The sequence below is a fragment of the Mercenaria mercenaria genome, chromosome 5, assembly GCF_021730395.1.
Source record: "Mercenaria mercenaria strain notata chromosome 5, MADL_Memer_1, whole genome shotgun sequence".
NCBI classification, from domain to species: Eukaryota; Metazoa; Mollusca; class Bivalvia; order Venerida; family Veneridae; genus Mercenaria; species Mercenaria mercenaria.
Window position 1 is genome coordinate 63,541,267 of NC_069365.1, and position 12,473 is coordinate 63,553,739.

Below are 12,473 nucleotides of genomic sequence, written 5' to 3' on the forward strand. Positions count from 1 at the left end.
AAATCACCCCTACACAACACCCCCCCACCCCCCTCTCTGCCCCATCCATGCTGTTTCTGATCTTCCTGGACAAAATCCCCCTGTGAAATTATCAAGGTGGACAAAATTCCCCTTGTAAAAATATCAAGTTAGACAAAATTCCTGGTGATCATTTTATCTTTACCTTTTTATTTCAAAATAGAAACGTATATAAACATACAGTGAAAAGAAAATACATGAACAATTACTGCTTTTATTTTAGTATTTATTAAAGTTAAAACATTCGGTCTAAAATACATTAAGAATGCACAGTATGTCTATGATCAACATATTAATAAATGCTTCTTCAGTAACATCATCGATTTTGCAGAAAAATAATCACGTTACTAAGACTGGCATCGACAGCATCTTAAAATTACTCGGACATTCATTCCTAATTATCACTTCTTCTAAAAAAGTTCTTTAAAACTGCCTGGTAATTAGTATGTGAAAAAACAATCGGAGTTACTCCAAACACTATGTAATCCGTCGTTAACAATTAGAAATTGTCACCTATGCAATCACGCCGACAATCACATGTATACATTCGAGTTAATTATACCGGTACATATGCAGCTTATCTCTCGGTGTACTGTAAACGGGCAACGCTGATTGGCTATACGCGGCTATCGGTGACAAGCGAGTGAATTCACCCACATATTTTGCTCTCGAGTCAAACCTTGTGTATTCACAGGTTTATGTAATCAATTTTCACTGCGTCTCACTGCAGAAACGTGCATCCAGGAAGTCCCAAGCTGCAATAAACATGTGTATACCGGGACCAATTATGCGTACAGGGACGCCGATTTCGGCGTTTTCGAGAACCCTGAGCAATAGTGAAAACACGCTATTAATTTTATGTGGGTAAGCCTAAGATAACTTGCTGAGGTACTGAGCAATAAGTAAATATGATCATGCGAACTGTTATGAAAATAGAGACGTTTGGCACACAGCTGCTGCTGTCTGTGTTCATAATGGAAGTTACTAGATATAAAAGTATTTCTTCAACCCGGGGTGACTTAACAACAGATTGTCACACTTTATTTTCCCTAGAGTCACATGTAAAGGTTTGAGTACGCACTATGTTGAGCTGTGGCTGTAGGTATATTACAGCTTAATAGGTCGCGGGATGTCAGATACTGACGGGATGCGAATGTAAAAAGAGTGAAGACTATCAGACTTGAGATAAGGAGTTTGAATGTACTTTTATAAGGAAGCCTGCGCAAGTGAGCACGGTTGTTACACACTGTGCGAGATAGTCTGTATGGAAAAGTGGGCTGCGTATTATAATTATGTGATAGAGGGGTGTGACACGTTGTATACATCACGTTAGATAGGGTTATAAGCAGGCATTTTGTGAGGATGAACAAAATAAAGAGACATGAATGCATGTTGCTTTGACTGACAAAATTGTTAGCTTCAAATGAGCTAATTACAGTAAGTTAACAACGTTATGATATGTCACTACCAATTACAGTAAGTTAATGACGTTATGATATGTCACTATCAATTACAGTAAGTTAATGACGTTATGATATGTCACTATCAAGTAAACGAGTTGGTAACCAAAAGCAGTGTGTAATAGCATCAAGTCGCAAAGGTCACTTTGTTACATTCAGGATGAGAGAATGACACTGTATAAGGTTGATGAACAATGTGCATGGAACTTGTTCAATGTTTACAAATGAGCTCCTGACAAATGAGCAGATGACATTGCCTTATGTTGATGAACACAATGTTCTCTTACAATTGAGCTGATGACAAATGAGCAGATGACATTGCCTTATGTTGATAAACACAATGTTCTCTTACAATTGAGCTGATGACAAATGAGCAGATGACATTGCCTTTTGTTGATGAACACAATGTTCTCTTACAATTGAGCTGATGACAAATGAGCAGATGATATTGCCTTATGTTGATGAACACAATGTTCTCTTACAATTGAGCTGATGACAAATGAGCAGATGACATTGCCTTTTGTTGATGAACACAATGTTCTCTTAAGAATGAGCAGTTACAGTTTGCAGTCCGAGCTGTCTGACAGTATGAGATATGAACTAGCTATCTTGTTATCAGAAAAACAGCAATTAAAATGGGAGCTCCGATACCAAGACAACATGTTCAGTGCACAATGTAATTCTATTACACAGTGTTATAAGACTTGGACAAGTTGTTCTGATGCAGAATGCTCGACTGTCATATCGACATGTTGAAACAAACGAGCATTCTTACCAAGGCAGAAGAGCAGTTGTTCAATATTGCTATTTCTATTATTTGGCTGTTGTTTATTGATTGATGTTGCTCGTCGAAAAGATTGAGAATGAATGGGAAATTGTTTGATGTGAAATGTACCATGCGAAACACTTGATACGAAATGCTTGGTATAAAATGATTGTGACAAGACGCAGGACTTGTGTAAAAATGCTTGATGCACACTGCAGAATACTTTGGGAAATGTACTATGAAATACTTGATGCAAAATGCTCAATGCAAAATGCTTGTGTAAAAAAATGCTTGATGCACAATGTTAAATACTTTGCGAAATGCTTGATGCAAAATACCAGATGCAAAATACTCAATGCAAATTGCTAGATGCAAAATACCAGATGCAAAATGCTAGATCAGAATGCTCTATGTATAAATCGTTTCATGACAAGATGCTCTATGGATGATCTGTTAGGTCAGAATGACTGGTGGACAAAAAGTTTTGCCCACAAGATGTATCTGGAGAACAAGTTGCTTTCTTGGGCTTAAAATGTACAATATATATTTCATGTTTTTAGTTTGATGTTGATAGTCCGATGTGTTAAGCAAGAAAGATCTGGAGTAACAGCGAATTCAGCTATTTACGGGGCAAGTTCATGACCTTTCATGAATAATTAATTACTAAGGCTGTCTTGGTTTGTTGACCCTTGATGTGTATTGAAAATCTATTATGAAAGCGTCTCAGTAATGACGAAAGCTCCCTCTGTAGACTGAATAAATTACCGTTTTTAGGAAGAACGATTCTGTTGGCTTTAGAATCAAGGTAGAAACAACTGTTTTGATTGGTTTTGATGTTTGTCATTCATAGCAAATTGGCAGTGGCTAGAGAACTGGAATCGGTTCCCTAGACTGCAAACTTATTCGTCCGGAACCGGAAAATACCATGCATAGGCTAGGGAACCGGAATTTTATTTCTATGCATAATACTGCCGAAATCCACTTTGTTTCTTGGTAAATGTCATGCATATTATTATCTTAATTAATTTTACCATGCCCTTGCATTTATCTGCGTTTACTGTCTCCCAGAGTGTACTCGGCGCATATATACCGTGTCTGCCGTATTAAGTACGATATATATATATAAGTACGATGCAAACCGGAAGTAAACAAACAAAATGAAAGTAGAAAAAAAAATCATCACAACTGTTTCAAAGGGTGTAATCCCTTAAGGAACTTTAACACTACGGATACATCTCAAGTACTTACATATCTAGGTAAAGGTGGCTTCCCTTTAAAAATCCCTTTCATAAATCTATACTTATTAATGAACAGTCTTAATACACCAAAAATTTCCAAAGAAAGGTTTTAAAAGTTTGTAGTAGCATAGATTTATGACTCTTAATAACAGAATAAGATTTTTTGTCCTTATGTAAATCAAATACTAGGTATAAAATAACTATAAATTGGATTAAAAAACCTTGTAGGTCACCAAAAAATACCACTTGTTCCAGGCTAGGCCATACAGTAACTGTTTTCTTGTTCCTGGTCTCCAGGATGACAACAAGATTTGTATAGGTCCTTCTGAAAGTCCTTGGCCTTGGAGATATTGCCTGATATAACAGCTCCTACCATCGTCAAATGTACTGGGTGAACTTGACCACTGTGAGGTAGAGTTAATAGATCAGAAACAATGTTTAATAATACAAGTGGATACCAGGATTGACCCTTCCAAAGTGGAAAGACTAACAATGCCCTGTCAACTTTATTTATAATGATTTTATTAATGACATTCCCCACTAATGAAAAAGGGGAAAATAAATATGGTGTTAAACCAGTCCAAGAGAATGAAAAGGCATCACTACAATAACATCCTGGCTCTGGAAACCATGAGACAAAATTATGTATCTGGTGGTTAAGGCGAGATGCAAATAAATCTATTTCTAGCAGAAAAACTGTTTACAAAGCCTGTCAAAAATTTCCTTCTTCAACATCCACTCTGTTGAGTCAGAAAAATTTCTCGAATAAAACTCTGCTTTAATATTTGTTTTTCCCGGTATATGCACAGCAGATACATAAATATTTCTAGCAAGGCACCATTTCTAAATCTGTTTTGCTAACCTATCCATTTCTAATGAGGCCATTCCCCCCCATATCTGCAATGTATGTAACACATAAAATATTATCTGTTTGTATTTCAACATGGATATCATTATATTCTGCAAAAAATGATTGCAAAGCATAGAAAATAGCCAATAATTCTAAAACATTTATAGGATTATTAGCTTCCTTTCTGTTCCATCTACCACCAGTGTGTTTATCCGACTCAGGGACATACGAGCCCCATCCTAAATTTGAGGCATCCGTAAAACAATGAAATGAGACGTCAATTGGATGTATACGTTTGCCATTTTTCTCCTCAACATTGTTAAGCCATCATGTCAATTCTTCTATGCTATCCTGACTTAAACACACTTCATTTTTGAAATCTTTATCTATGCCTAAACCCTTAACTTTGTCCCTTTCTAGACTTCTGTAAAATATAGGTGCCTCTAGTACTGCAAAAAAAGCATTCACCACCCTGCCAATAAATGAGACAACAACTCTTACTTTGACTGTTCTTCTGGACAATAAAAGTTCAGCATCACATCACAATTTTTGTACCTTATCCTCTGTCAAAAACACCATAAATTTGTCAGATTCTAAAATAAATCCAAAGAATATAATTCTCTGAGAAGGATCGAGCAAGGTTACCACAAAACCCAAGGATTCCAGAACTGTAAAAATAGTGATGCAATTATTTTTACACAACTCTCAATACTGATTCATACCATAGATACCCATGTATAATGCACACCCGTGTATAATGCGCACCCCCGATATTGGCCCAAAATCCTGGGAAAAAAAACATTTTTGGTCAATTTTGAGATGGATGGAAAACGAAAGTAGAGTTTACATCGACACCGGTAATAAAACCAGTAAAATATTGTTTTATTTGTTGTTTTACCTTTTTAATTAACTATTTTGAATAAATAAACAGCAGCTGATTCAATATTTCGGAATGGTATCTTTCAAAATGACATGAGCTTCTCAATTCAAACCAATAACAAAAAGTGTGATAGTCTTTTTGTCACGATCAAATAGCCAGTAATTACTGGCAATTAACGTGTCACCTCGTGTCAATTATGTTGTTCACAGTTTGATCTCGGTTAAAGATAATTCTCGATCTTTAATTAGTATCATAATTTTTGTGATTTATTAACATTTCTTTCATCAAAATACTTTTAAATTTATATGAAATTAATTTTGTTTGAAAGAAAAATAAACCATTCGATCTTTTACGGAACATAACAGCAATCTTAGATTTTAGCGGTGACAGTAAGCGCGGGGAGTAGTTCCCCTTTACCAAAATGGTGAACATTGGTAACAAACTTGTTTTGAAGTTGGAAAATTGTCTATACCTGTGTATTATGCACACCCACGATTCGGGGGTGGTCCCGGGAGTAAAAATACTGCGCATTATACATGGGTATCTACGGTATTAAATGAGTCATCGCTGTAGTATGAACACCGTGTGTTTTGGAAACGAAACCAAGCGTAAATTGGTCTTAAGATTTTCGTGAACACCCTAGGTGGTGATGACAAACCAAATGGCATACAAATGTACTTTAGTAAGAAGCCATTAAACCTAAATTTAAGAAATTTCTGGTATTCTGGATGAATAGGTATAGAAAAATATGCATCCTTAAGATCTATACTATAATAGTGAAAAAATCTCCTTCCTGTATAAGATCCAAGACAACTTTGAAAGTTTCCTGTTTAAAATGCTGGTAGTGAACAGACTCATTTAAATACCGAAGATTTATCACTGGTCTAAATTTGCCATTAGGTTTTGGGAGTATAAAAGTTGTCGAGATGTACTGATCTGGCTTGTCCTCAGAATATTTACATAAATGCTCATAGTGAACAGATTCATTTAAAAACTGGCCTAAATTTGCCACTGGGTTTTGGGACTATAAAAATTGTCGAGGTGTATTGATCTGGTTCATTTTCAGAATAAACTACAGCTCCTTTATTATCCCCCAACGAAAGTCGGAGTGATATAGTTTTGGCATTGTCCGTCCGTCCGTCTTTCTGTCCATCCGTCCGTCCGTCCGTCCGTGCGTCCGTCAACAATTTCTTGTCTGCACGATAGTGGTTTCATTTATGATTTTATTTTAACCAAACTTGCACACAACTTGTATCACCATAAGATCTCGGTTCCTTTCTTGAACTGGCCAGATCCCATTATGGGCTCCAGAGTTATGGCCCCTGAAAGGGCCAAAATTAGCTATTTTGACCTTGTCTGCACAATAGCAGCTTTATTTAGGATTTGATTTTTACCAAACTGGCACACAACTTGTATCACCATAAGGTCTTGGTTCCTTTCTTGAACTGGCCAGATTCCCTTATGGGTTCCAGAGTTATGGCCCCTGAAAGGGCCAGAATTAGCTATTTTGACCTTGTCTGCACAATAGCAGCTTCATTTATGATTTGATTTTAACCAAACTTGCACACAACTTGTATCACCATAAGATCTTGGTTCCTTTCTTGAACTGGCCAGAATCCATTATGGGTTCCAGAGTTATGGCCCCTGAAAGGGCTAGAATTAGCTATTTTGACCTTGTCTGCACAATAGCAGCTTCATTTATGATTTGAATTTAATCAAACTTGCACAAAACTTGTGTCACCATAAGATCTTGATTCCTTAGTTGAACCAGCCAGATCCCATAATGGGTTCCAGAGTTATGGCCCCTGAAAAGGACAAAAATTAGCTATTTTAACCAAACTTGCATACAACATGTATCACCACAAGATCTTGGTTCTTTTCTTGAACTGGCCAGATTTCTTCATGGGTTCCAGAGTTATGGCCCCTTAAATGTCGAAAATTGGCTATTTTGGCTTTTGCAGCCATATAGAGACTTCATTTATGGTTTTATTTGATAGAAACTTCCAAAATAACTTCAACAACAATAATTCTTGGATTCCAAGACAAATCAGATCCAAGCGTAGGTTCAGAGTTATTTTATATCTGATTACCCCCCACCCCCCCTTGATTGTAATCAAAATGGATTTATATCAGTAAGTACTTATAGGACTTATTTGAAATTTCATTATTGTCATTAGTTGGACCGAGCCAATCAGGGTAGATAACTATGGACTGATTTTATGTCAAATTACCTCCCTTTATTTCAAATTAAAATGGGTATATCTCCGTAACTAATGAAGATACTGATCTGAAATTTCATTTTAATAATATGTCAACAGATTTATTTGGCAGATCCTTCTTTTGTTCACTAACAATAATTTTTTTTTAAATTACTTCCCTTTTACGTTACTATAAATAGCTTATTTTTAGTAACTTTTTTATTATTGGCCGTAGGGAAAAACTGAGACCACTTTTCTGTGGTACATCATGGATGGTACCTCCAATTGTTAGGTGTATTTTGACATATCTGTACCTTGTAAGAATTTTTTTTTTCTTTTTGGTTAAATTTCTTCCCTTTGTTGTTACTGCCCTTTGGACTTAGCTATTTTTTCTGAGGACCTTCTTGTCCTCAAGTGCAATGATAACAGGTGAGCGATATAGGGCCATCATGGCCCTCTTGTTTGAATTTGGGACTCAGTGTGACCACTAAATTTCAAGAGAAAAATCACCGCTTCGAAATCTCTGCAGGGTAAATGGAAAAACGGGAACACTCACATAGCAAAATAATACATCGTTGGAACTGTAAAGTTGTTGGCTGGAACATGGTCAGTAAAATATATTCAAATATGGTGAGAAATTGTAGAAAAATACAAAAAACCATCAAGTACATGGGCGCAGCCATTAAGGTGGACACAATGTGATCATAAACAAAAGTCATGTGATCTCCGGCCCTGTATTTCGGAAAGGCCAACCCTCTAACTTAGTTAAAACTTCTGGCCTGACCCTTTTGCTTTTAGATACTAGTATATAAATTATGATCTGTATACCCATGTATTCATGAAATTCTTAAATTTAGTTCATCTTTTGCATACATGACTTGTAAATTTGCATTTAAGTATGTGAAAAAAAGCAATAAAATATGAGTAAGGAAATAAAGTTCAAACCAAAGCGAAAATTTCAATGTGACAAAACCATAAACATTAATAAGGTATTTCGCTATCTATACTTGCAAAAACGTTTTCTTGCAACTGAAGGCCTTTTGAAGCATCCGTACTTGGTTAAAACAATACAAATTGCTAGAAATAAACATTATTTCTATTATGTTCTAATTTTTGACAAATTAAACTTAGTTAACAATAAACGATTTTATTAATCTCTTTTCAGAGCTTCAATGTTTAGGATTTCTGAAAGATCACCCACTGGAACAATATCTCATCACTAGATCATTGCTAAGTGGAAACTACAATTGCTGGGTATGGATGTATTTTATCTTACTACAACTACAACTTTATTCACTTATCTAACAAAAAATATGTACATAAAGTTTAAAAATTCAGAGAGTTTCATATATGAAATAAAAGAGGAAATTAAAACTTTTATCTTATCCATCTACACAAGAAAACTGTATATATTAGATATTTTTACAGAATCTTTAAAGCATATAATGTAATATGCAAGAAGTGAAAAACAGCTTTAACATCTTGTTGTATTAGGACTTTGTCTCAACTTTGCTCAGACCGGAGAAACAATGACTGAGGGATACCTAAGGTTTTACCAAAGCAGTCGCCTATGCCTGAAACAATGCTTGAAGGGGCACCTAGAGTTTACCGACTCAGTGGCCTGTGCCTGAAGCAGTGCTTGAAGAGGCACCTAGAGTTTACCAACGCAGTGGCCTGTGCCTGAAACAATGCTTGAAGGGGCACCTAGAGTTTACCAACCTGGTGGCCTATGCCTGAAACAATACTTGAAGGGGCATCTAAAGTTTACCAACGCAGTGGCCTGTGCCTGAAACAATGCTTGAGGGGGCATCTAGAGTTTACCAACGCAGTGGTCTGTGCCTGAAGCAATGCTTGATGGGGCACCTAGAGTCTGACAATGCAGTGACCTGTGCCTGAAGCAATGCTTGAAGGGGCATCTAGAGTTTACCAACGCATTCGCCTGTGCCGGAAACAATGCTTGAAAAGGCACCTGGAGTTTACCAACGCAGTGGCCTGTGCCTGAAACAATGCTTGAAGAGGCATCTAGAGTTTACAAACGCAGACGCCTGTGCCTGAAGCAATGCTTGAAGGGGCATCTAGAGTTTACTAGCACGGTGGCCTGTGCCTGAAACAATGCTTGAGGGGGCATCTAGAGTTTACCAACGCAGTCGCCTGTGCCTACAAAACAATGCTTGAAGGGGAACCTAGAGTTATCAACGCAGTCACCTGTGTCTGAAACTATGCTTGAAGTGGCACCTAGAGTTTACCAACACAATGGCCTGTGCCTGTAGCAATGCTTGAAGGGGCACCTAGAGTTTACCAATGCAGTGGCCTGTGCCTGAAACAATGCTTGAAGGGGCACCTAGAGTTTACCAACTTAGTGGCCTGTGCCTGAAACAATGCTTTATGGGGCATCAAGAGTTTACCAACGCAGTGGCCTGTGCTTGAAACAATGCTTGAAGGGGCACCTAGAGTGTACCAACGCAGTCGCCTCTGCCTGTAACAATGCTTGAAGGGGCATCTAGAGTTTACCAACGCAGTCGCCTGTGCCGGAAACAATGCTTGAAGAGGCACCTGGAGTTTACCAACGCAGTCGCCTGTGCCTGAAACAATGCTTGAAGGGGCATCTAGAGTTTACCAACGCGGTGGCCTGTGCCTGAAACAATGCTTGAGGGGGCATCTAGAGTTTACCAACGCGGTGGCCTGTGCCTGAAACAATGCTTGAGGGGGCATCTAGAGTTTACCAACGCAGTGGCCTGTGCCTCAAACAATACTGGAGGGGCATCTAGAGTTTACCAACGCAGTGGCCTGTGCCTGAAGCAATGCTTGAATGGGCACCTAGAGTTTACCAACGCAGTGACCTGTGCCTGAAGCAATGCTTGAAGAGGCACCTAGAGTTTACCAATGCGGTGGCCTGTGCCTCAAGCAATGCTTGAGGGGGCATCTAGAGTTTTCCAACGTGGTGGCCTGTGCCTGAAACAATGATTGAAGGGGCATCTAGAGTTTACCAATGCAGTGGTCTGTGCCTGAAACAATGCTTGAAGGGGCACCTAGAGTTTACCAACGCAGTCGCCTGTGCCTGAAACAATGCTTCAAGGCGCATCTAGAGTTTACCAATGCAGTCGTCTGTGCCTACAAAACAATGCTTGAAGGGGAACCTAGAGTTATCAACGCAGTCGCCTGTGTCTGAAACAATGCTTGAAGGGGCACCTAGAGTTTACCAACGCAGTGGCCTGTGCCTGAAGCAATGCTTGAAGGGGCACCTAGCGTTTACTAACGCAGTGGCCTGTGCCTGAAACAATGCTTGAAGAGGCACCTAGAGTTTACCAACGCAGTGGCCTGTGCCTGAAACAATGCTTGAAGGGGCACATAGAGTTTACCAGCTTAGTGGCCTGTGCCTGAAACAATGCTTGAAGGTGCATCAAGAGTTTACGAACGCAGTAGCCTGTGCCGGAAACAATGCCTGAAGGGGCATCTAGAGTTTACCAACGCGGTGGCCTGTGCCTGAAACAATGCCTGAAGGGGTATCTGGGGTTTACCAACACGGTGGTCTGTCCATGAAGAAATGCTTGAAAGGGCACCGGCATCTAGAATTTACCAACGCGGGGGCCTGTGCCTGAAACAATGCCTGAACGGCCATCTAGAGATTACCAACACGGTGGTCTGTCCCTGAAGCAATGCTTCAAGGGCCACCTAGAGTTTACCAACGCTGCGTCGCCTGTGCCTGAAACAATGCTTGCAGGGGAACTTAGAGTTGACCAACGCAGTGGCCTGTGCCTGAAACAATGCTTGAAGGGGCACCTAGAGTTTACCAACGCAGTGGCCTGTGCCTGAAACAATGCTTGAAGGGGAACGTAGAGTTTTCCAATGCGGTCGCCTGTGCCTGAAACAATGCTTGAAAGGGGCACCTAGAGTTTACCAACACAGTGGCCTCTGCCTGAAACAATGCTTGAAGGGGCATCTAGAGTTTTCCAATGCAGTCGCCTGTGCCTAAAACAATGCTTGAAGGGGAACCTAGAGTTATCAACGCAGTCGACTGTGTCTGAAACAATGCTTGAAGGGGCACCTAGAGTTTACCAACGCAGTGGCCTGTGCCTGAAACAATGCTTGAAGGGGCACCTAGAGTTTACCAACGCAGTGGCCTGTGCCTGAAACAATGCTTGAAGGGGCATCTAGAGTTTACCAACGCAGTGGCCTGTGCCTGAAGCAATGCTTCAAGGGGCACCTAGAGTTTATCAGTGCAGTGGCCTGTGCCTGAAACAATGCTTGAAGGGGAACCTAGAGTTTTCAAATGCGGTCGCCTGTGCCTGAAACAATGCTTCAAAGGGGCACCTAGAGTTTTCCAACGCAGTTGCCTGCGCCTGAAACAATGCTTCAGGGGGCATCTAGAGTTTACCAACGCGGCGGCCTGTGCCTTAAACAATGCTTGAAGGGGAACCTATAGTTATCAACGCAGTCGCCTGTGTCTGAAACAATGCTTGAAGTGGCACCTAGAGTTTACAAACACAGTGGCCTGTGCCTGAAACAATGCTTGAAGGGGCACCTAGAGTTTACGAACGCAGTGGCCTGTGCCTGAAACAATGCTTGAAGGGGCATCTAGAGCTTACCAACGCAGTGGCCTGTGCCTGAAGCAATGCTTGAAGGGGCACCTAGAGTTTACCAATGAGAAGGCCTGTGCCTGAAGCAATGCTTGAAGGGGCACCTAGAGTTTACCAACTTTGTGGCCTTTGCCTGAAACAATGCTTGAAGGGGCACCTAGAGTTTTCCAATGCAGTCGTCTGTGCCTGAAAAAATGCTTGAAGAGGCATTTAGAGTTTACCAACGCAGTGGCCTGTGCCTGAAACAATAATTGAAGGGGAATCTAGAGTTTACCAACGCAGTGGCCTGTGTCTAAAACAATGCTTGAAGGGGCACCTAGAGTTTACCAACGCGGTCACCTGTGCCTGAAACAATGATTGAAGGGGCACCTAGAGTTTACAAATGTGGCCACCTGTGCCTGAAACAATGCTTGAAGAGGCATCTAGAGTTTACCAATGCAGTGTCCTATATCTGAAACAATGCTGGAGGGGCACCTAGATTTTACC

General features: G+C 39.8%; 1 protein-coding gene across 1 annotated transcript in view; it reads left to right on the forward strand.

Moving 5' to 3' along the window:
• Positions 1 to 12,473, forward strand: part of LOC123558465 (uncharacterized) — a 248,507-nt gene that overhangs the window by 183,778 nt on the left and 52,256 nt on the right. The window contains exon 9 of the mRNA XM_053543761.1: positions 8,576 to 8,664. Within this exon, the coding sequence (XP_053399736.1) occupies positions 8,576 to 8,664 (89 nt within the window). The remainder of the gene's footprint in view (positions 1 to 8,575; positions 8,665 to 12,473) is intronic.